Source organism: Glycine max, chromosome 14, assembly GCF_000004515.6.
Source record: "Glycine max cultivar Williams 82 chromosome 14, Glycine_max_v4.0, whole genome shotgun sequence".
In the NCBI taxonomy this organism is placed as follows: Eukaryota; Viridiplantae; Streptophyta; class Magnoliopsida; order Fabales; family Fabaceae; genus Glycine; species Glycine max.
The window spans coordinates 45,996,961-46,022,714 of record NC_038250.2 but is presented as its reverse complement, the minus strand read 5'-3'; the positions used below and the strand labels follow the sequence as shown (position 1 = coordinate 46,022,714).

Below are 25,754 nucleotides of genomic sequence, written 5' to 3'. Positions count from 1 at the left end.
AAAGCTTAAAAACTAATTGTAGATAAAAATTGATAGTGAAAAGTTAAACTTGTTTATTGAATTACAAATGTTTTGTAAGATTATCAATTGAAGTAATTAATGTCAAAATCTATTTCACATGCCATTAAGAACCTTATAATTTTTTTAATAAAAAAATTATATCTATGTAACTATAATTGTTTAGGAAAATGTCTTATTAATTATGTTTTAAAAATCTTCTAAATCCAAATGGATTATATATTACTCACTAAAGTATCTTTTATGATGATTAACTAATAATCATTGTAGAAGAATTTATTTTCAAATTGTTGGAAAGTAGAATATCGTGCTGTGGCAATGCTCGTTGCCCTAAAAGTAATTCTTTGCAAAGTTTTGGCGTAACCTAATTGCAATTTTCTTTGACTTAATCCTAAATTTTATTACCTAACTTTTATCATTTTTTAAATTTTATTGTCCCAAGTTTTTTTTTCCCTAAATTTTATCACTCAACTTTTATTACTTACCGATTTTACCACCAAACTCCCCCCCCCCCCCTCCAAATTTTATCATCAACTTTTAATATTTTACAAATTTATCACTCATTTTATCATTTTTAGGTATTTTATCATTACAATAGTAACAAAACAATGTTATATTTTTTTTTTAACTTTTTTTTTCTAACTGTCAATGATGGTAAAATACACAAGAATTGAAAACTTTTATGGTAAAATTGATAATAAAAAAAACTTAGATGATAAAATTCACAAAATAATAAAAGTTGATTGATAAAATTTACAATTGAGTCATTTTATTTTCCAAAATTTACACATTGGTGTGTTTAGATCCATGCTCTAAAAGTCAAAAGCACATTTAAGTCTCAACAAACAATGCATATAAGAACAAAGATGAAAAAGATAAAAACAAAAGAATAATATAGAACACATTATGATAAGAATATTTGTCCCAAAACTTAAATTTAATATTTGTCCCATTAAAAAGGTTAATAAATAGTCTTTAACTTTCATATTAATTACAATCAAATTATTATAAATTGAGTAATAAGTCATTTGATTGTAAATATATTCCTTTATAGTCTTTAAAAATGAATATACCCCTATTTTAATCTTTGAACTTGAGATTTTGTCATAGTAGTTCAAATTTTTTACTAATTATTAAGTAAATTCCTCTATTTGAATTTCATTAAGCAAGTTAGTCTCTACTAATAGAATCTCATTAATCCTATAAAATAAATTATCATGTGACATGTTACCTGTCAAATAGGTAACCACATGGCATGCCACTTAGATATCAAGTCATGCACGTGTTAACAATTACCAAATTGATACTTTTAGGGACTTTTTTTACAATTTTATAAATGCTTAGATGTCAGGTCTTGCATGCGTAAACAAAGATAAAATTGATACTTTTGTGATTTTTTTTACTGCAATTTCAAACATGCTCCTCTCTCTCACTTTCTTTGCAAGTCATGCACATGTCAGCAATTACCAAACTGATACTTTCAGAGACATCTTTTACAACAATTTATTAACAATAATTTCATAAAAACGTAAACAAAGACAAAATTGACACTTTTGTGAAATTTTTTACTGCGATTTCAGACATGTTCCTCTCTCTCACTTTCTTTTTGTGGAGGGTGAAAATAAAGAATAACACTATTGTCTACTGCTACAAAGTTTAAAAGTATCGACATGAAATAACCTCAAAAGAGAAGGATTAACAAGCAAAGTTTGATTAATGGCATTTTTTTTAGAATTTCCGACAATACACACTTTTTTAATTACCCTTGCTTAAACTTTATCGGAATTTATTAAATTCTGAAAAAAGAAACCAATAGTGAGATTGTCACTCCATTTCATGGGTTTTAATTAGATAACATGTTGGTGGTTTTTTAGATTTTTATTTTTTCGAAATAGAAAGTGAATCTTTCTGCATTCGAAATTGAAGCACTTGAATCTCCAGAACTCCAGAAGTCTCTCCTCTTTGCTTGCTGTTGCTCCCTCACAACAGAAACACTATGTTCAAATTAGAACAATGTTTGTTCCCAGATTATTGTGAAATAATTTATTATTGTTGATTAAGGAAATTATTGAATGAGACTAGCAAAATTTAAAATATATACCTAAATATTATAATTCCTAATGTCATTTATGCAATTTATTTGCGTTGAAAAGATTAATTTATGACTTTAGGTAAATAAAGATGTAAAGAAGTGCTTTGAGTATAAATTATTACTATTTCTTATATAACAAATTTGAGTTGTTAATTTTCTAAGAGTTAGACAATATATTTACGTACTTTTTCTCTCATGTAGTAGTCATGACATAGGTTTGTTTGTCTTCTTTTTTTCTTTTTTTCAATTTGTGATATACGTCTTCTGTTTTTTCATATTAAATTAAACTATTTACACCTTTTCAATTAATTATTCATTAAAAGAAAAAAATTAATCAATACGGATTTGTTTAATTGACATAAGACACAAGGTGATATTTCCATATCATCACTAAAATATTTCCTTTACAATTATTTTTTTTAAAATTAAAAGTTTTAAATATCTGTATCTTTTATATTTAATTTTTTTATTAAACTAAAAATCAATTACATTAATATTTTCAATTTTTCATATATATATATATATATATATATATTTCACTCGTATTTAAGGACACTCGTTTTAGATGTTATTACTTATTTCACGCATACTGCATTGGTCAACTTAGAGAGGCAGATTGTTCTTCTCCCTCCACGCAACTCACCAACCACACTCCACAAACTAAGACTTATAATTAAAAGAAAATTATTATTAATAAAATACTGTATTATATAATTCTCAGTTATTGATTAATAAAATTTGTAAAATACTATATCGAAGAGTATACTGACAAAAATAAAAATGTTTTTCTTTTAACTGTTGTAAAAAATTGTTTTCTTAACTCGTATGGACACGTTTGTTTAAACTTTAAAATAAATATTTTTAAGAAATAAATATAATTTGCTTCTTAATATAAGCAAAAATTTGATTTTTTTTAAGCAGAAATAATTTTAACGATCGGTTTGTCTAAACTTATTTCTTGAAATGCATACTTATTTTAATAAAATAAATAATTTTCTATTTTTTAATGTGTTTTTCTAATTTATTTCTCTTTTTAAAAAATCATTTTCTGCTTATTTTAAGAAATAAATCTTATTTAATTTGCTTCTAAAAAATACTTATATAAAAAATATTTATTTTAAAGTTATTTTTTAAAATTTAAACAGACTCTCCCTTAGACAAGCACCCTAAACAAATAAAAAATTACTTATTTTATTAAAATAAATACTTATTTCAATAAATAAATTTAAACAAATTTAACTATTGTCAACAATTATAGCCTTCTCATACCTTTTCCTTTTTCCTGTTTTTGTTTTTTCAATTGCAACCCTAGATGTCTCATAACTCAAAAGGTGAGTCAGAGAACACAACATAGGGATTCTGTTTTCTCCAACTCTCTCTCTCCCTCCCTCAGGTACCTTCCTTCATTCTTTTCAATATCCACTAAATAGGACAACAAACCCCTAAGAAATTTACTTAATTCACCTATCTTCATCTGCTTACACATATCCTTACCTTGTTAGATATAAATAAAATTTAAATACATTTTTTCCCATAATTTAATTTAAAGGCTTTCTGCAAAAAAAAAATTAATTATTTTAGTGCTTGTAAAATTGGTTTGATTTGATTGATTTCGCTCTTGTTTTTCTTTTTCTTTCTTTCTTTGAATCCACCAGCCTCCTAATCTTAGGGTTTTTGTTTCCAGCATAGATGTTTGTTTATTCTGCGTGTTGTTGTAAATTATTATTATTGAAAAAAAAAGAAATTTGTTGATGGATTACTACCGATTATCTGTGTGTCTGTGTCTGAAGTCTAATTCCTATTCCAATTACATTTCATATGATTTATTTTATTTGCAAAGTATTCAGGATTACAAATTTTTTAACAGTTTTTTTCTTTCTAATTTTTCAAATTAAAGTTTATTTCTTTAATTTTAGAAAAATATAAGATGATATTTTTACCTTTTCAAATGTTATAACTTATTTTATCCTTTAGAGAAAAAAAAACAATAAAATGATACTATTTTATTTAAATATTAAAAAACACTACACTTGATCTTCTAAAGTGAAACTTTGAACATTGAACAAACAAACAAATAACTTGATCCTTCTCGCTTCCGCATCACACATACCACACTCCACAAAATAAGACCTATAATTAAAGGAAATTATCATTAATAAATTACTGTATTATATAAGTCTCAATTATTATTTAATAAAATTTGAAAAATTATATTTTTTTAACTCTTGTGGGAAACTTTTTTTTTTTTATCTAGGGTGAGAAAGGTCAATAGGTTTCCAACCGCGGGAAAATAATTGTAGCTATATGATTACTGTTTTTCTAATCAAAGGCTAATTTTTTTTAGCTTCTATCCTCTGACATCCAATTAACCATTGAAGTCACGATCTGAAGTGATAAAGAAAATGACGAGGACAAGTGGGGAATGACAACAATAAAAAATGAAAAGAAAAAAGATAAAATAAAATAACAATCTCAACCCTCCAATTAAAAAATTAGATCTAAAGGTGGAAATTTCCTTTCCCACCCTAAAGATGATACCATGAGGGTTTTAATTATCCTCTTCAAGAGAGAGTTTTGTATTTATCTCTCTAATTTAGGAGAAGTATTAAAATATTTAAGAATTATATGAAAAAATACATAATTAAAAAGATAATATTTAACACAAGCTTAAAATTTTAAATATGTATCTTTACCAATAAAAATTTAAATATGTATAAATAAAATAAAATATCATAAGAAATGCTGAATAGATAAAAAAAAATAAAAATAAAAATCGAGTAACTAACAAATAGGATTCATCAGGTGAAATTCAAACTGAAGTGGGTGGATGGACCTGGGTTGGTCTGGGTTTCGGCCAGCTGACATGTATAGTCCAAAAGCTATAATATATCAGGGCAGTTGCTATATCCACCACCTCTCTTTGCTTGCACACTCCCTTTTTTATTTCATTTTTCAAAAATGTCCTTTTTTGAAAAAAATACACTCCCCTGTTAACATAATTGTACCAAAAAGTTTTTACTAAATAAGTAATAGACCAATAAGTCTTTACGCTATAGAATGCCCTCATTCTCTTAATAAATATCTCGTTGCCTTAGAATATCTGAAACTAGTTGGAAGCAAAAAAAGAATATCCTAAAACTAGTAAAGAACTTACTAGACATGCCATAACATTCTCGTTGCAGGGAAGACACATAGGAAACTAGAGATCAAATCCAAATTGGTTTTTGTTTCGTTAAGACGAACTCGTAGGCAGCCTTCACAATTGGTTATTATTTGGCATTCGTTCTTGGAAACTTGGCAAATCTAAAAAAATAGATTATGATAGTGAAGAAACAACATAATACAGTAGTTAGGACAGGGAACAAGAGCATAATTGGAGAATCACTAGCTTTTTCCAGGACTGGTAGCAAGGGAGTGTGTTTTATTGAAAGAGAACATTTTTTGAAAATAAATTAAAAAGGGGAGTGTCTAAGCAAAGAAAGGAGTGGAAATAGCAACATCCTAGATCAGTGATTAATTGGATATTTTTTACTCATAAAAAATGGATATTTTTTGGTGAAAATAAGGGAAAGACCACGACAAGGAGATTTTCTTGATGCACCCAACAAATCTCTTATACACCATTGCTTTCCTGAAAACATGAGAAAAGGAAAGAAAGCTCTCAAGGTCTCAGTAAAAAAAAAAAAAAATCCAAAAAACTCTTCTAGCATTATTTTTAAATAAGTTATTAGCTACATTAATTCGGTTGTGTATCATCGATTTATTAATTTTGCAGGCCATTTTGTTATTCCTGGTGAACATTTTGTGTATGTAATTGCCGTTGATAAAGTTTTAACCTTCACAACCCTTGTATTTCTATTTTCTAGTCATAAAAAAATGTCATTTCTCTCGTCTCTATAAATAAAAGAAACTTTTATTAAATGAATTTCGCATTTAAAATAAATAAGAGTATATGTAAATTTGAATTATTAAAAATTCAAGACCACGATACAGTTTTAACTAAATTAATGGTAGATAATGATATATTCTTATGACTTACAACCCTTTTTCAAAGTCTTTGATACTAACATAATGAAACTAGCTTCAGTGCATTTTTCTGTTTAGAGGTCCAATTACCCATATATATATATATATAACGTGGTGATGCTGTCCTTCAAAGTATTACAACTTGACAATGCCAGCCATGGCCTATAATATATTAGTTTAATTTTTCTAACGTGGTCATCACATACAAACCAAGCCCATTATCACCACATTTGAAACTTTCAAATCCTTAATCCTTTTATTCAAGTCAAGTCAATTTCACTCATGAATGAAGTGCCATGTGATTAATCATCTCATGCTTAAGTTCAGTTCACCTTGCTTAGTCAAATAGTAAAGTCAAACGATCTAATTTAAGAATCTTCAGAATGAATGACATGCTAAGTTATCAGTGTCAAGTGTCAGGGTTCCCAAAACAACTTGCATATTCCGTAGTGCTCAGGTAATTCACTGATTGGTTGGTTTTTGTATGTGGGTAGAACATCAACCCCACGTTCCAATTTCAAATACACTTGTTAAAACATATATCTATTAGTGAAATTGGTTTTTTTATTATTTTTTTTCAATTGTTTTGATGTTATTTACTTAATTTGTGTTAATATTTAATTTTATTAATATATAATTTTGTAATTTAATTTAAAATTATGTGATTTTTTAGAGATAATACAAAGACAACTAAAAAAGGACAGCAGATAAGTCAAATTCATGTACTAATATGTCTGATTTAAGAAACGAAATAAAAGAATAGAAAAAAAAAAAGAGTAGAGAGTGAAATAATTATTTAGATTGTTTAATTGAAGTGGACGTGGGATTTTTGCCTCAATAAGTTTTATGGCATATGAAACAAATTTTGTACCAAATTGTTGTTTTTATAATTAACTAATGTCTTACACGTGTTTCTTTTTTGTGCAATGTATATGACCGTTAATTGATCTAGTAATTCTTTGTAAAACTGTCCAACTACTAAACAATAATTCACCTGTCACCAAATTACACTCTCACCTTTAATTATTATTTTTTGTTTATTGAAAAACGGGCTACGCTGTACTTTGCCTTTTTTTATCTTTTCAATTTCTCTTCCTATACGTGTTGTACAGAGGTTTTGTTTTTAGTTATTATAAAGGTTTAGTGTAATTTTTTTTATCCATTTAATTATTTGTTTTATTTGAATAAATTAAATTTTAAAATTTTAATTTTAATCTTTTATATTTTCTAATTATTTTTTTTAATTTTTCATTTCAAACATTAATTTTATGTTAACATTTAAATTTTAAAGTAATTAATTTATTATAATGACAACTAAAAACATCACGATATTAAAATTAATTATCCTATTATACATATAATTATTTAAATATTGTGGCGATTTTTAATCCCATAAATTTTTTAAAATAATTGTTGATCTTTAAGATTCAATCTTTATTCTACAAATCACCAGATGCTGTTTATTAATAGCCAGATTTATTAATAGCCAAAAGCATACAATACAAATAATTATAAAAGGTTTTTTAACCATCCCTATGCTCAATTAATTATTTTAAAATTTAACAAGATATTAACATTTATAACAGAAAATAAAAAAAGACTAACATGATATATTTCAAAAATATAAAGGATTAGGATGAATTTTTTAAAATTTAATCTACTAAAATAAAATAACTATAAAAAATAATATACTAAAAGTGACATTAAACCTATTGTAAAAATATTATATGTTTCTAAGAATATGTGATAATAAATAAAAAATGAAATGTTTTAGACTTAAACATGTTTAAGGTCCCAGATAAATGATCAAATTTTGTTTTGTGTCCCTAATAAATTTTTCTTTTATTTTGAGTCTTGGATATATTGAAACTTTTGTTTTGAATTCATATTATCAATTAAGTGATGATATATCACCTTATAAAATGATTTTTCTAACATTATCAATGATTGTAATAGTGTTACCTTATCACTTAATTTATGATAGAAATTTTAATATATTAGGAATTCAAGGCAACAACAAAATTTATTAGACACCCAAAACAAAATTCAGTCATTTATCAAGACCTTAAACATATTTAAACTAATATTTTATTATAAATATTCTGTTATTATATTAAAAATATAAAAATCCTTAAATATTTTAAAATATTTAATAGCGTATGTAATATTTTTTTGCAGTATGTGTTCTTAAAAAAAGTAATAAATAATAAAAATATACAAAGTGTTTTAGGGTTAAATTATAAACTTCAAATGAATTACAAAGAATATTAAATCTTGATTGAATGATTGTGCATAAGGTTTTTTTTTTAGCAATTTAATTCTTCAACTATTTATAGCCTTCATTAGGAAGTAATCGTTGTGACTAAATCACCTTCTTTTTGGTCTTTTTCATCATTGTTAAAACATTTAATGTATATGACCAACTTCTTAAACCGAAATAATAAAACAACTTGCTTATCTTTTTATATCTGCAGTCCAAATCTTCCATCAAAGGTCAAGTCACCTTTAATCACTCAATAGCAACTTGCTTTTGTCACACCTTTTGATGGAATACGTAGCTTTTTCACTTGACTTCTTTTTCTTTCTTTGGTCTTTGACAAATTCTATGAAGAGTAAGAATATTCTATGCATAAAGGACCAAAGCATCAAAACACTAAACATGATCATTAGTGCACATACTCAGCATCCAACCATCCAAGGAGCTATCGTCTGTTATACAGATGCAAACACGACAAAGCTTCCGATCCGCCTAATCTACAAAAAGATGTAAACTTCAAAACTTAATATTTGCTTGTATTAATCAAAATATTTGAAGAATCTGATTCGTCTTATAACTTAAACATAATCTATTCCTACCCAATTTCATCTTTAGAAGAATCACAAGTGAAATTCATGTGTAAGAGTGATTAATTTTTGTATAAGCATCCAATTTTTAAGATAAAATTTTAATATTCTCACCAATGTTGTAAAAATTGACCCGATCACTAACCTAATTAAAGTACTGGGTCAGTAGTATCAAAGTCAGATTTAATAATATGGTTCTCATTTTTCATATTTCAAGAGACAAAATAACGAATGCATACTAGAAATCAAATAATATAAGAAATTAAAAAAAATATTGTGACAAATTATTTTTTTGTCATTAATATTAGGACCACAAAAATTTTAGTAACAATTTATAAAAAAAAAAACTACATACAAATTATTTTGTTACTAATTTTAAATTTTATTGAAGTAATCAAGACAATGATATAATTTGGAGGATGATGATGAAGAAGCATGATGAAGGAAAGCATAGTGAGAATGAAGAAGGAATTGGAAATGACCCAAGTCTCACATCAATTATAGATAGTGCCAAGATAGAATATATAAGTGAGGGGTAATCTTCACCCTATGAGTTAGGCTTTGAAGTTGAATTAAACTTAAACCCACATTCTAAGATGATATTAATATCTACCATGGATCCATTAAAAGGGTTATCTATCATATTATCCATGTATCAAATCCAAAAGTGTTAGGCATGAACAAGTGTATTGGGAATAACCCAAATCTCACATTGGTTAGAGACAGTGCCAAGATAAAATATATAAGTGGGAGACAACCCTCATCTTATGAGCTACCTTTCGGAGTTGAGTTAGACACAAACTCACATTCTAAGAAGGGTGTTGATCTAAGTGAATAGAGAAAGATGTCAATAATGTAAAAGCACTCACAAACTCAAAAGGAATGGTTTGAATGTTCAGTGGAAGTTGGTTGATCTGGTTCAGAGACAATTCTCTGATCAAAAGGATGAATTAAACATAGAGTATGGGGTGATGATGACTCAACACAGTGGCATTGGGGTGTCCGCAAAGATTTCAATGCTCAAATAAGTCGTGAATGAGTAAGAGAGTTATCAACGAGAGTTAGAGAAAAATCATATAAGAAGCCAGCTTATATACTTGTATTTAGGCGAGGAAATCAATTATACAATCATGATCATGCAAATTCTGAGTAACCATGTGGACTTTGTGACCCAGTTCTAGTCACACATCCAACATGTGCACCCTTGTCGGTCCAATACCAGAGAATAATCAACTTGATAGGCTTGAGTCCTTTTTAAGTATTTTAGTCTGAATTGTATCGAGATTTTACTCTTGAATATCGAGGGATAGATCATGCATTTTGTGCAAACTCCCTTGTTGGTGCGGATGTACAGAGATATCTTATATGTGTAGATCGAACTTCTAAAGATATCTCGGTCCAAGTGATACTAAAATGATACTCCAAAATAGTAAAAGTCGATGAGCTTCATGACTTCATTAATGATGTTGGAGAGTTAACCATGTTTGCATAACACTCAACAAATGCTATAAGTGATGAAATGTGAAAGTGTGACCTTTTTTTTTATGTGTGAAGGATAATCAATGAAAAAGTTTGCTGAAAGCTTACAATGTTGATTTTTTAATTCTATAAATAAATGTAAATAAAATACAAATAATCTGTAATAATACGTTGTACTCGTTTTAAATTCTTAAATAGTTTCACAACTGAAATAAAGAAATTTAGTCATTTCTGAAATACGAATAGTCGTAATAGAACTTACTAAAAATGAGATAAAACCATAAAGAGAATGCAATATTGAAAATGCTCATAGCAAACTATAAACGAAAGTTTACCACGGTTTAAGGAATAAAAGCTTTAAAATGTACATAAAGAAATATCAATATTAGATTTACAAGTCTCTTGTGCAAAATACAAAACTATACCTTATTAATCATTTTATTTTGTTTTAAAAAACAAATATTGTTGAGAAGTATCTGTGGGAAGTTGTAAAAGGTGTCATATCATAGGACTAGCCCTTGATTCTTTTGCACTTTTGTTCTTTTGTGCACATTGGCTTCATCTATGCCTCAAAATTTTCTTGGTGATTTCTGCATCAAATGTCTCAATTTCACACCTTAATTTTGGTTCGATTCAATATTAATAGTTATCATTGTTTTTCTTAGATTAGTAAATAAATAATAAATACTATCTTTGTTTTTATTTGTACAATCCAATTATCTAATTTATCAAAATTAAAAACATAATTAATGTAATTAATAACAATAAATTTATCCTAAATTAATATATTTTTAAAAAAATATCATTATCATTAATATTTTTCTCTTTTTAATGCATGCTAATATAATCACTCTTTTATCTAAATAGAAATACTTTTAATCTAAAAATAATTAATGTATAAAACAATATGAATTACATCTTATATAAAAAAAATAAGAAAATTACTTTTTGGTACAAAAATATAGACACGAAACTGCAGTTACCCTGATTTCCGTCGTCTGATTCTTTTATCTTTTAAAATTTATTATTTTCATCCAATAGAAGATAAATACCTGGGTTTTCGTATTTTTTGTGTGAAGTTGTTTCGTATTTCCTTTTAGCACAGTAAAAAATAAATTTATATTATTTAAAAAAGTTATTTGAAATTATTTAATTTTACTAATTTCAAAGTAAAATATAAGGTTATTTTTAAAATATCCTACTTATCATGAAAAAAAAATCTTGAAAGAAAAAACAGTTACAGTTAAAGTTAAATGAATGATGCTTTAGGAATTATATCATTAAAAGTTGGGTCTTATAAATAAAAACAAAACTAATATATAAAAACCTAAACCTATATTTGTAACAAGAATACATTAATAATACTTCTTTTGGACTTACATATAAACAAAAATAACTACTTCACAATGTTTAAGAAAATTACTTGAAATCATTTAATTTTATAAATTTCAAGTAAAATATAAGATTATTTATAAAATATCATTCATTAAAATTTGATATCATACGTAAAATAAAATTCTTGAAAATAGAGTTACAATAAAATAAATAATATTTTAGGAATGATCATTAAATAGAAATGACATTAGGTACGTGTCTAAGATATAAAATATTTTTTTTTTGCTTATATATGGATTGGGGAGTACTAAATAAATAGTACTTCCTATGTATAAGACTTTTTCAATTACTTTACATCCTTTAAAAAAATAATTAATTTAATTAATCATATTAAATATATTAATTATTTGTATTATCATTTTAAAATTATTCTTTTTTTATTTCTATGTATTTAATTATTTTTCATTAATATTTGAAGAGAAAATAATTAAGTAAGAATGTATAGGAAAAAATAATTAATACATTTAAAAATTTAAAAAAATATCATAAAAAATAAATATATTTCTAAAAAAATTATAATTAAGAATGAATGGAGTATTATATTATAATATTCTTTAAATTCTTTAACGACCAAAAGAAAAGTTAATAAAAGTAAAGTAAAATATTCTTGTTGTTCATGTATACGAATTCGAATTCGAATCCGGCAGGAAAAGAGCGCTGATTTTCATACTAGTGTTTCAGACTCTTCCATTCATCGGAAAACACGACAAACAATCATCTCATTCCATTTTATTACCAAAAAGTTATGTTTTATAACAGTCATTTCACCCGTAAATGCTACAAAACTGTTCGTTAATACTTTTTCTCATTCTATCTATAAGATCCAATTAGATAAATTTTTTATTATTAATTAATTTAATCTTTTTTAATCTTAATAAATTAATAATTATATATGTAAAAAATAAATTAAATCATTATATTTTATAAATAAGAATGAAGAGAATATGTGTAAAATCAGTTTTTTATTATAAAAGAAAATCGAATATAGCCCTTACTCCTTACCTCAATCATTCTTTTTAAACTACTACTAAGATGCAGTATTAAAATATTTTTACGACTTTTGAACTTTTGATTGCTTATTAAGTTATGTTAAAACTAACTACAAGATTGACTGAAAGTTAAAAAATTGAAAAAATTATCATTATTTGATAAAATTATTTATTGAAATAGATAAAACAATATAAAATTGTATATAATAATTCTTTTTTATCTTAAATAAAAGGAATACTAATAAGTATTTAAGTAAAAAAAGAGAATTAATATAAAAATTTAGAAGTTAGAAACTAGCGTTTTAAAAAATATTTTTTGAAGTAATGTTTCAAAAAATATTAAAAGTTATTAAAAAAAACTCGTTACCCATTATTTAGTTAATAAAAAAAGTTAAAAGCTAGTTAAAATGTTTTGACAAATATACACTAAGAGCATTTTTAACACAAGTGTTTCATGGGTTGCTTAAAATTAAAGGATGTTACTTAACAAGTTTTTTTTATCATTTGAGTATATGACTTGGCACTATATTGCTCAATTTTAAGTAATGTCACTTAATTTTGAGCAACCCATGAAGCACCTGCATAGGAGATGCTCTTAGAGTGTATTTGTCAAGATATTTCAAATAATTTTTAACTTTTTTTTATTAGCTAAAAAATGTATTTGAGTGTTTGGTAAACAGATTTTTTTATCATGAATTTAGTATTGTAAGCAATGATAAATTAAGCAACATATTTTATGTGATATTGTAAGTAACTTATATAAGCCATCATTGCTTAATTCATTCTTACTATTTAAAGAACTATTTTTCAATTACAAAACTTAATATGGTTCAAGTTAAACACTCATTTTAACAATTTTAGTATTTGAGTAAATTTTTGTGTAAAATTTTTAGATTTATATAATATTATAGGCTCACAGATTTATGATAAATAATTTATTTAAGGAATCATGCATTATGGAAGCCCAAAAGAAGAATGATTGAATCATAAAAAATTTGGAGTGTGAAGTGAATGAAGTACAATTTTATCGATTTTTTCATTTTTAGAGAAGGTATCCAAATTATTACTCAAATTTGTGAAACTCTGATAGTAAATGTGTATGGATTAGTAGTAGACTTTTAGAGACAACATGCGCTGAAAATGGGTTATTGGATGAAGTAGTTGGTGACTTCAATGACGATGAAGACAAAATTTTGGTGGACATCAACGATAACGACGATGGTTGAACAAAATGAACAACTAACTGTTCTTACATTCATCACATTCATTAGACAAGAGTTCGGATACACCATCACATATCGAAAAACATGGCTAGCAAAACAATGGATCCTCGAGAAGGTATATGGTAATTGGGAAGAGTCATACAACATACTTCCCTAATACCTGCAAGCTTTGCAATTATTCGTCCTTGGCAAAATTATTAGAATTCAAACTATTCCTGCATTGGACGAGTCGAGCCAACCAATTCCAAACAAGGTCATATTCCATCGACTTTTTTGGTCATTTAAGGCATGCATTGATGCATTTGGATTTTGTAAACCCATTGTGCAAATCGATGGAACATGGCTTTATGATCGATACAAAGGGACACTATTAATTGCAGTTGCACAAGATGGGGTTAACAATATATTTCCATTGGCATTTGCCATTGTCGAGGGTGAGACAGCAGATGGTTGACACTTGTTTTTTCTTTGCAAAACTTGAGAACACACATGACACCACAAGATGGTATATGCTTAATCTCTAATAGGCACGAATCAATCAAAAGTGCATACAGACGACTTGATAGTGGGTGGACAACAGACAACTCGTCACATGTGTTCTGTATTCGACACATTGACCAAAATTACAAAAAACAATTCAAAAATGAGGACAAAAGAAAAAACGTCTTAAGTATAGATAAGATATTTTTTTATTTTAATTCACAATATTTTATTATTTAACATTAAATTGACAATCAAATTTATATATTTTTCAAACTACAGGGTATGCCATGATCCAACTAGATTTTTTTTGTCACTACCGGGAGTTATATGGTATCATTGTTCTATGTTTTATAGGCGACTATTTTTTGGAATGCCACACTCAATGCCTCGATGCATTTAATGGAACACATATAGATACACGTTTACCGACAACACTGACTAAGCTTCATGGGTTAGCTATAAGAAGAAAACCCACACGACACTAACTGGCTTGATCAAATACCAAGGGAGCAATGGACCTTGGCATGAGATGAGGGAAAACAGTGGGGATACATGACCACTAATTTGGTAGAGTCACTCAACTAGGTGCTAAAAAAATGAGAAATTTTCCAATCAATGTCTTGGTCAAAGTCACGTATGAGAAGTTAAACAAATATTTTGTTGACCGTGAGACTCAGGCTGATGCAATGATCTCCTCTGAACAAGTTTACACTCATTACGACCAAGTTTATCACTGAAGAAGACACTAAGTCCAACACTCACTTTGTTCAACAGTTTGATCGCCAAAGATTTAAGTTTCAAGTTGAGGAAAGAATGAATACGAGAGAGAGGCGTCCAATGGGGAAATTCATTGTTAGGCTAAATCAAAGAACATGTGATTGTGAAAAACCTTAATAGCTACACATGCCATGTGCACATGTCATTGCTACATGTAAACACATCAATATAAATTACTTGCAATATGTTAGTCCAATGTATACATTGGATTACGTGTCAAGTGTATACAAAGTCCCGTTAGCAGACATGCGTCATCATGAGTATTGGCTACCATATCAAGGATTATAATTATGTGTCAATCCAACCATGAGGAGAAACAAAAAAGGTTGACCAAAATTAACAAAAATACGAACTAATACGGATGAGAGAGAAAAAAATCAATCAAAATATTATTCAATCTGCAGACTAATTGGTCATTTAAAAAATAGGTGTCCTGTCGTCCCGAAAGTTTCAGTCAAACATTAATTTTTTTTTACTATCAATGTATTTCATTTCACACTATATAAATTCAAAAAATTCTTCAATTGTATTGTTTTTAACTAATTTTCTTTAACTTTATTAACTTCTCTAATTTTATTAATTTCCTTTGTTTATATTTTTAAAAACCACGTTGAGAATTTAGGTTGCAACTAGGGGTGAAAATGAGTCAAGCCAAGCTAAGCTTTACTAGGCTTGAGCTCGACTTGAGTTGAATACGTAAGGCTTGAACTTGACTCATTACCTGTCATAGACTTTCTTTTAAAGGCTCGGCTCGGCTTACATAAAAGCCTGACTTGACCCACGAGCCTATTTAAAAGCTTGCTTAAAGATGTCTTTGATTAATTAATTATTTTAAAACCTAGTGAAATACTAACTAAAAAAAGAAAATTATAAAATTTCATATAAGTAATGTACAAATCCAAAAATAATTGATAAACAAAATCATATTAAATTCAAGTCGTTAAAGCACAAAGTATATCAAAAGAAAATAAAAAAGAGCATAATATTAAAAAATGTATGGATTAGAGATGATTTACACTAATATAGTCAAACAAAAATATTTAAATTGTGTGAAAATGTCTTTACAAAGGTGAAAACGAGTATAGCCTCAAAGAGAGTTGTGCTTGATCTTCAAGAGAAAACAACGCTAGAGACTTAGCCTTCCATTAATCAGTAGAAATGAAACTGTAGATTGAAGCCGAAACGAAATTGCAGAAAACGAATTTTATTCTACGTGAATAGTGTGCATGAACAGTGATAAAAAACTGGAATTATAAAATCCTAGAATTATCCTCCTCTCCGAAAAAAACTTCCTAAACTAAAACCTTGGTGCTGTTATATAGGTCCTCGGTCCCAAAACTTACAAATCTATTTTAAGTCCAAGCCCACAAACGAAATAAAATAAAATCTGGACAAGATAAGATAAAATTAGATGAAATAAAATCTGGACGAAATAAAATCTAGATGGAATAAAATCTGGATAAAATAAAATCTAGATAAAATAAAATCTTGATAAGATAAGATTTGATAAAATAAAATTATTATTATTGTTAGTTAAACAGGCCGACTTGTTAAGTTTAACAAGCTTTTTCTATAGTTTTGGATTGTTACTCGGTTCATTTCACCCCTAATTGCAACTGATTTTTTAAAAAATTGCAAAATCACGTTTGTAAAAAAAAAATTGTTGTATGAATGGGAAAAAGATTCTGGTTGATTTGGTTCCGCTTTAAATGGGAAGAGCGTCGACTCTGAAACCTCCTTCAAGTCCTGTCCCTTTCACTGCCTCTCTTTTACCACTTTTCTCACTTCCCCCACACATTAACAACTAACACCAACTCAATTACAATTACTACAACACAAGCGATCAGAAGAACAACAAGAAGAAGATAAAAATAAAAAAACACGCAAACACAAACCAGACACACAAGACCATGATGAAACTGTTACATCCATTCCTTGTTTCTGTGTCACAAGAGTTGACCAAACCAACACACAAACAAAAATAATACACAATTCATTCATTCTTTCTTTCACTGCCTCTGCCTTCTCTCTCTCTCTCTCATTCTTCTGTGGCAAAGATTTTGCGGAAAAGAAAAGGTTCTCGTTTTGTCTCAGCCCCCTCTTTCCCGCCACCTTCGTTTCATTCACCCTTTTCCATTTTCATTCAATTTCTCGCTCTTTTATTTTCTTCTCTTTTTCTTTTTTTCTTTCCTCTCTCCACTTACCTTCTGAGCCGATCTATGCTGCGAACTAATATGGGTGTTGCGTGTTGTGGCTGTACTGCGTAGTGGGTATCTTGATTCTCCCGGTGAGTTTCTCTCTTCTCTTTTTCTTTTGCTTAAAAATCGTTTTTTGAAGGAAATAAATGAAATTTGTTTTTGTTTTTTCTTTGTGGGTTTTGTGTATTTTGAAACCATATTTCCTTTTTAAGTTTATTTTTGCACGTAATGGGTGCGAATAGTTTGATTGTTCCGGTGAATGTCTGTCTCTGCTATTTTCCTTATGTTGGTTTTCTTAAAAATTGTTTTTTGGGGAAAAAAATGAAGATTGATTTTGTTTATTTTCTTTGTGGTTTTGTAAATTGTTAAACGTTGTTTCTTTTTAATGTTTTTTGGCGTGATAGGTGCGAGTGTTGATTTTGTCATTGGTTGGTGGGGTTGGACTAGTCTTTTGTTCTGTTAAATTTGATGCATGCTGCAAATTACGCTATAAATTCAGCTTATTTTGTGAAAAATATTTAACATATTTTCCTACATCCTATGGTTCGTGATTCCCTTTTTTCGTGAGTGATAATGTGAATTTTAACTTTCCGTTCTATGAAATATAACTCCATCTTCTCTGTCTTTTTTTCGTCAATTTTACACCTAAGAGTTAATTGGTCTTTGGTCTTACGTCATAACCGTGTGCCGATTATTAGAATATAAGAAAAAATGGTAAAGAAAATTTTCAAATTGCTAGTTCAAAATGAGTTTTTTAGAATTTGAATACTATGAGCTTTGAAACTACCGTAGAAGTGCATGTAGTGGATAGATAGATTCTGAGAATTATAGGTTTGTTTCCAAAAATTGGAGCATGTTCCTTTCGAAGAGCATTTCCTATTCTGGAAAATATTTATTACGGTAGTTGATGTATCTTGATGGTAGTGTCATGTCTGGTTTTAGCTGATTTAAGATCCATATAGTCATTTTGTCAAAATTTACTAAATATGAACAAAATGCTTTTATTATCTATATTTCTTGTTGATTTTCTGCATCTATAGTTTTTTTTATATATATAATTAAGGAGCCATCAATTTGTATTTTGAGCTTGCGAGCTAAACTTCAATCTTGTTCGCTGCAGGCAATGAAAGCTTCGGAGAGCATTTTTTTTCCAGCCAGAATGTTGAGTGGATTTAGTGTTTAACTTTGAGATCTGCTGTGCAAAATCTGTTAGCCAAAATCCAATATTAGAACAGTAATTTATTATAAATTTGGAGTAAGATGTCTGGTGAATCGGCTCCCAAACCCAAACCACGATTAGTGTTATGTCCTAAATGCTGGCAACTTCTTCCAGAGTCTCCAGATTATGATGTGTACAAGTGTGGTGGATGTGGCACCACTCTTCAAGGTTAAAATTCTCACTGTTGTTGTATATGGTTTTACTTTTCGTGTTTTATTCAGTAGGGAAACATGATGGAGTATAAATTTTGAGCTGTGAAGTTTGTGGCTGTTGCACTTGCTGTTTGCTGAGCTCTTACCTACATACATATTGTGTTTGGGTTGTTATTTTCTTCTGAACTTATGCAAACCAAATTGATTTTTCTGATATGATTTATTCTCTTTGATTGATTGATATGAATGTCTTGCTAGAACAAATTATTCCCCACCCTAGGAAGAAAATATTGCTGCTCCAATCTATTGCCTACCTCTTGTTTGCCTATTAATTTTTGAACGCTAGTTTTGCAAATCAAGTTACTGATTATATGCATATACCTCCTATAATTCTTAATATTTAAGTGAAATCATTTCACTGCTCACCATACAGCTAAGAAACGAAGAAATGGGGCTGTGAACTCAGAATCCAACACACATGAAACTGATGCAGCTCCTAGAAATGCATTGAACAAGGAATCCAGTACACGTGAAACTGATGCATCTGCTGGAAATGCATTGAACTCAGAATCTAGAATGCGTGAAACTGGTGCAGCTCCTACAAATGCATTGGATCCTAAAACTGATGATAAAAAATACAGCAATGGAGAGCTGCTAGTTAGTGATCAGGGGAATGGTGTGAGGAAAAAATCAACTAGTTCTTCCTCAGAAGAATGTTCTTTGGATGGACAAGATAAAAGGGATCAAATTGAAAATGGTGAATGCAATGGAGAGCAACTAGCCGCTTCTCAGGATAAAGGTTTCAAGGAAAGAGCAACTAGTTCTTCCTCAGGTGAATGCTCTTTGAATGGAAGTGGTGGAAGTGATCAAATTGAAGATGGTGAATGCAATGGGGAGCAGCTAGTCACTTCTCAGGAGAATGGTTTTGAGGAAAAATCAACTAGTTCTTCCTCAAGAGAAGGTTCTTTGAATGGAAATTATGGAAGGGAGCAAATTGAAGATGGTGAATGCAATGGAGAGCAGCCACTTATTTCTTATGAGAATGGTTTGAAGGCAAAAACAGCTAGTTCATCCCCAGAAGAATGTTCTTTGAATGGAAATGGTGGAAGGGATCAAATTGAAGATGGTGAATTCACTGGAGAGCTGGCATGTTTTTCTCAGGAGAATGGTTTGAGGGAAAAAGCAACTACTTCTTCCTCAGGAGAATGTTCTTTGAGTGGAAATGGTGGAAGGGATCAAATTGAAAATGGTGAATGCATTGGAGAGCAGCTAGCCACTTCTCTGAGGGCAAAAGAAACTAGTTCTTCCTCAAGAGAATATTCTTTGGATGGAAATGGTGGAAGGGATCAAATTGAAAATGGTGAATGCAATGGAGAACAGATAGGACAGTTAAATTTACCAGAGGAAGAACTGGAAAATGAGATTGATAGCCTTAAATTATCAGATATGAGAAGACATACAGTGTCCTACAATCGTTGTTCAGATGAGGTAACTCACTTTGAGATTGAGGCCTCAGCAGAATTGATGGCAGACAGTTCAGTAGAAAATGCAAAGAACACAAACCTTCAACTAGAAGGAGAAGAGCTAAGTAATGGAAATGTGCCATTGGAAGAAGCAGTGGAGCACTTAATTTGTGCATTCGATAAAGAAGATGGCAATGATGAGAAATTGGCTCCAGTACAGGAAAAGTCTGAAGTGGACATTGCTGGAAATGATATAGATGTAGTAGAAGAGTTAAATAATGGAAACTCGTTACTAGAAAGAGCGGAAAAAGATTTATTTTCTGGATTGGATAGAGAAGAAGTCAATAATGATAACTCAGCTCTAGTTGGTGCAAATCCTAAAGTGGACATTAATGGAAGCAATGAAGCAGGATCAGAGAAATTTAATAACCGAAACTTGTTATTAGAGGTAACAGAAGAGGAGTTGAATGAGTGTGCATTGGATGGTGAAGATCGTAAACATGACCAATCAGGTCTAGTGGGTGCAAAATCTGAAATGGACAATACCAGAAATGCATCTATTGCCCAAAGGTTAAGTACTGAAGAAGGAAGAATATCACATGCTTACCCTCGTGAACTTGAAAAAGGTACATCTGGTTATCATGCTTCTTTTAAAGCCATTCACCATCGCTTTGATCGTGTAAGATCTGTTGATACATTTGTTAATGCAGAAGTAATTAATCCCGGTTTTGAGACTAGTGGTACACTGGGAGGATTGTCTAAATCCTCAACCATTCAAAGCTATCATGCTTATGATGGCAGCATCTCTTCAAACGATGGGGTGGACGAGCAGTTCCCTAATCAGTATGTAGATTCTCTTGAGAACACTTACACTGTTGCTAATGGTGTTTCTGAGGGAGGGTCCAGAAAAGGAAAAGGCCTTGTTAATAGCATGTTATGTGGTGATCTTGAAACACAACACCAATCATATTTTCGTGAGAGAAGGCCTCGTGTTCCAAGAGACAGCAGGAGGAATCTAAATGAAGTGCCAGAGACTACAAGACATGGTCGTGCACATTGGATGAGAACAAAGAAAGATGAGTTTCCAGCCAGAGTGCCTAACCATCGAAGTGGTTCACTATCTGGCTATGAAAGTGGCAGCACGTCAAATCAAATGCATGATGAGTTATACTGCAGCTCTAGCTATCGTTCACCAGACTCTTTTGATGACCCTGACCAGGAGAAGATGAAACTGTTGAGAATGGTTTATAAATTGCAGGAACAACTCAACAGAACTTGCTATCTAAACGGGGAAACAAATGGAAGACTGTCCATGGGAAGTCATGTTTCTGCATATCAAAGCCATGATCTTCATGAAAGAAGACTTTATCATGGTTTGGATTATCCTAGGTGTGATGAGATATGTAGCCATGGAACCGACTGGTGCCAAAAGCATAATTTTCCACATGTACCTTGTTTAACTGAGCCAACGAGCAGCATACACCATGTTGATCATTCCTTTTTTCCTTGCTGTCCCCAACAATGCCAATGCTCCACAGAGTTGCCTCCATGTGATCTTTATCAGCATGAAGAGTTATGCAGGCCTAGTCCAGGTCACAATTGTTGTTCACCTCACCATTCCTATCCCTCAGGTCCACAATGGCTCAAAAACCTCCCAGCACATGGCCATGAAACAAAATCTTGTGATCAGAAGCTTAGGCCTGAGGTGAAGAAATATTTTTGGGAGAAACCGAGCTTGACTAGGCAACATTACCGACCGGTAGCAGGTGGAGCACCATTTGTCACTTGTCATAAATGCTTAAAGCTGCTGCAACTGCCTTCTGATTTCCTCCTTTTCAAAAGGGTATATCACCAGCTCAAATGTGGTGCATGTCAAGAGGTACTCAAGTTTTCTCTGCAGAACAGAAGTCATATAGTCTCGTATGCACCAAATGGTCTAAAGCCCCCATCATCAAGTAGCCTTGATGATCAAAATGAGGTGATTGATGGAAGCAATCCACATTCAGAGTCTCATGCAGACCACATTTCATATTCTGATGATTATGGTCATTCTGTTGGTAAAAGCTACTCCTCAGAAGGTGATCCTGTGTCTGCGGCACCATTACATCCCTTGCATGGCAGTGCATATGATAAGCAAACTGTCTCTTCTGGCACCTTGGAGCCTATAACAGAGAAGGACAAAACTGCTTCAAGAAGTCTTAGTACAAGTAAAGCTCCAGTGGAAACAGACGAACAAGCTGTGAACTCCTCCAATAATGTGCCATCAGAATTGGAGGCACATTCACAGCCAAAAAGCTCACCACTTCATCAACTGATGGGCTATACCTCGCCGAGTCAAGTGATAAGAGGGATTCCGTAATCTGTTAAAAGGAAAAAAGCACATACTCAATTGAGAAAATGATTGAGTCATAACTCAATGCACTGGCTCAGATGACAATTCAGGTTATTCTATTTGTGGCGAATTTAAAGTGATGTTTGGAAGATCAAGAATGGGGGGAATTCTTTTATCCAAATTTGGGATGTGGTGATGATGCATCTATACAAAGAATTATTGTTTAGTTCTCTTGAACAAGTGCAATAAGATTGACTTGTTCTACATTGTGTATTAGAAGCGGATTAGCTCCAGCATTCAATTTTTCTGTGCAACAGTTTGGCAGCAGATGCTGAAAATACATTCCTTGTAAAAATGTGATTTTGGCGTGTGTATATAAGTAATTATTGTGTTTATTTCAAGCTTTTATTTTCTTAAAGTTATGGTTAATTTTTTTATAAACAATGTGCCACCTCGTATCTCCTAATAGCGATCTGATAGCAACTTCTTTTTCTTTCGACAACTCTCTTAAAACTAAGAATGTGTTCCGTCATTAGGGGTGAGAATAGGTCAGGTCAGGTCAGGCTTTGAAAGGTCTGAGCCTAACCTACGATGAATCTTTAAGGCCTGAACCTGGTCTATAGCCTATCAAAGACTTTTATTTTGGCTTGGCTTTACCTTTTTAAAAGCTTGGTCTGGTCTGATAACCTTTTTAAAAGTTTTCTTCACAATAAATATTTAATATTTTATGGAGTAGGAACGTAATAGGAAAGTTAAAAAAAAAAAAAAGGAAAGTGAATCAAAATAATGAAGAATACAAAAGAACACATGACTCACACCTAAATTGTAATTAAAGTCCTTGATTATAAGAATAGAAGTTATGGAGGAGTAATGTGTAATAAAAGTCGGATAGTTTCAAAAAAAATTTAATTGTAGCCAAAAAATAATATTATATATTGGTACCCAAAAAATAATTTATATATATATATATATATATATATATATATATATATATATATATATATATATAAAGCTAGTCTATTAGGCTTATAAGGCTTTTTAATAAGCCTAAGTCTGGTCTATTTAATTTAATAGGCTTTAAAAAAGTCCGAGCCTAACCTTTTAATTAAATAGGCTAGTTCAGGCCAGACTTTATGTAGGTCAGATCATAGGCCCCTGTAGGTCGGCCTGACCTATTCCCACCCCTATCCGTCATAAATTCCAAAAAAAATTACAATAACATAATTTTAAAGATTAAATGAATTTTAAAAGAAATGGTTAAATATGTAGTTTCAGACATTTAAGAATAATTTGAGATGATGTTAGAACATTTATATCTCAAAGATCGTTAGAAGACTGTTTGGAATCTGCTCTCTTAGAACTTGTGTCACATTGTTCAAAATTAAATCTTAAGACATCTTTATTCAAGGTGAAAAAGTAGCAAGAAGAAAAAAAGAAAATCTAATGCTGAAGTATTAATCTGGTAGAAAAAGAAGAAAAGTATTGACGTGAAGTACAATATATATCAGAAGAGCAGGTTGTCATGCAGTTAAAACTAATATATAATACTCCTTTGGGATTAAAAAATTTATGTATGGTAGATTAAAATATAAATAAATCTTAATTAACTTTATCCTATTCAATTATATTATTTCTAAAATATTTTTTTATTTAATTGAGATTATATTTTTAATATTTTTTATTTTTGATATCATGTTTTAATAAAAAGTAGTTTAAGAGAAAAAAGTTACTTTTAAAATAAGATAAATAAAATTAAATGATGTTTATTAATTTTTTTACGTCATTCATTTTTGTACGTTTATTGTTATAGTTTTGAACCTTTTATTAAGTCTTGGAGAACTAACATAAAATAATACCTGAGATAAAACTGAAGAGGTTTGACTGTTCAATTAATTTTTCTACATCTTAAATATGGGGAGTGTGGTTATAGCTAAAGACGCCTAACATAAAAGAATAGCTGAGATAAAACTGAAGAGGCTTGTGAGAAAAGAATGTGAGATAAAGAGTGAAAAAACTTGTGAGAAAGAATACTTTTTTTTTTTTTCGTGAGAAAGCATACTCTTTGGTCCATAACTTTAAATACAAATTTTTTGTTGGGTGTTCCTAGGTGCACCCAGCATTATTGCAGGTGCACCCAATACTTAAGGTGAAATGATAAAAATACCTTTAATTCGTAAGCCATTTAAGTTGATCCATAAAAGTCTTACGGAACAATTTGATCCGTAAGCTTTTTATGGATCAACTTGATCTGTAAACTTTTTATGGATCAACTTGATCCGTAAGACTTTTATGGATCAAGTTGATTCGTATCAACCTTACGGATCAACTTGATCCGTAATTTACGGACCACCTTTACACACATTCATCACAAATACAAAAAAAGTACAGGGATAATTTTAGTATTTTAAAAAAATGCTGGGTGCACCAGCAATAATGCTGAGTGCACCTAGCAACACCCTTTTTTGTTTTATATTTGTCCGTCCAAATCTCGAGTATTGACAGCAAACAAAAGCTTTTAAAGTAGTTATCTTAAAGAGATTAGTAAGTCATTTTTGTTAATTTATTTATTATTTTTATTGTCTTTTTACTTTTAAAGTAGTTATTTTATTTTTTATTATCTTAAATTAATGGTTTTAATAATAGTATTTTATTTATTTATTTTTTAATTATTGTCCCTAACATAACAATTAACAAAATAAAAAAGAAAACAAATGATAAAGATATTAATTAATGATTTAAAAGCGAATGTTTTTATTAAGATTATTTTTTTTAAAATAATTTTAATACCATCATATATAGTGTTGCATGAATATTACCGATAAATTAACAAAATACATAAAAAGAATTAACATTTTCACTTTAAATTAATAATTTAAGTGAAAAGTTAAGAATATATCAGAAAATTTAATTGAAGCATTTTATGATTTTAAAGTCGTGATAACAATATTCTTATTTTTAACTGTAAGCATTTATTGATTTTAAAAAAATCATAAAAACTATTGAACAGAACATATTTCATGAAGGAAAATAATGCTATGCAATTCATGCTTCTTAAAGGACATAT

The 25,754-nt window shown here is 29.5% G+C and overlaps 1 protein-coding gene across 2 annotated transcripts; it reads left to right on the top strand.

Moving 5' to 3' along the window:
- Nucleotides 1–17,069: 17,069 nt before the first annotated feature.
- On the top strand, nt 17,070–23,085 carry LOC102664058 (uncharacterized). 2 transcript variants are annotated; one of them, XM_006596338.3, is made up of 4 exons: nt 17,070–17,613; nt 18,645–18,911; nt 19,329–20,984; nt 21,069–23,085. In XM_006596338.3, exons 2-4 carry the CDS (start codon nt 18,785–18,787, stop codon nt 22,715–22,717), a joined length of 3,432 nt encoding a protein of 1,143 aa, XP_006596401.1. In that variant the 5' UTR covers nt 17,070–17,613; nt 18,645–18,784; the 3' UTR covers nt 22,718–23,085. The 2 variants fall into 2 exon arrangements, with proteins under 2 accessions (XP_006596401.1, XP_006596400.1); XM_006596337.3 differs by having other exon boundaries at nt 19,329–23,085.
- The last annotated feature ends 2,669 nt before the right edge of the window (nt 23,086–25,754 follow it).

Bases quoted from the DNA above. Each gene is read 5' to 3' on its own strand.
- LOC102664058 (XM_006596337.3), top strand. From the start codon at position 18,785: ATGTCTGGTGAATCGGCTCCCAAACCCAAACCACGATTAGTGTTATGT. The intron at 18,912-19,328 runs GTTAAAATTCTC...CTCACCATACAG, and splicing joins ATGTGGCACCACTCTTCAAG to CTAAGAAACGAAGAAATGGG.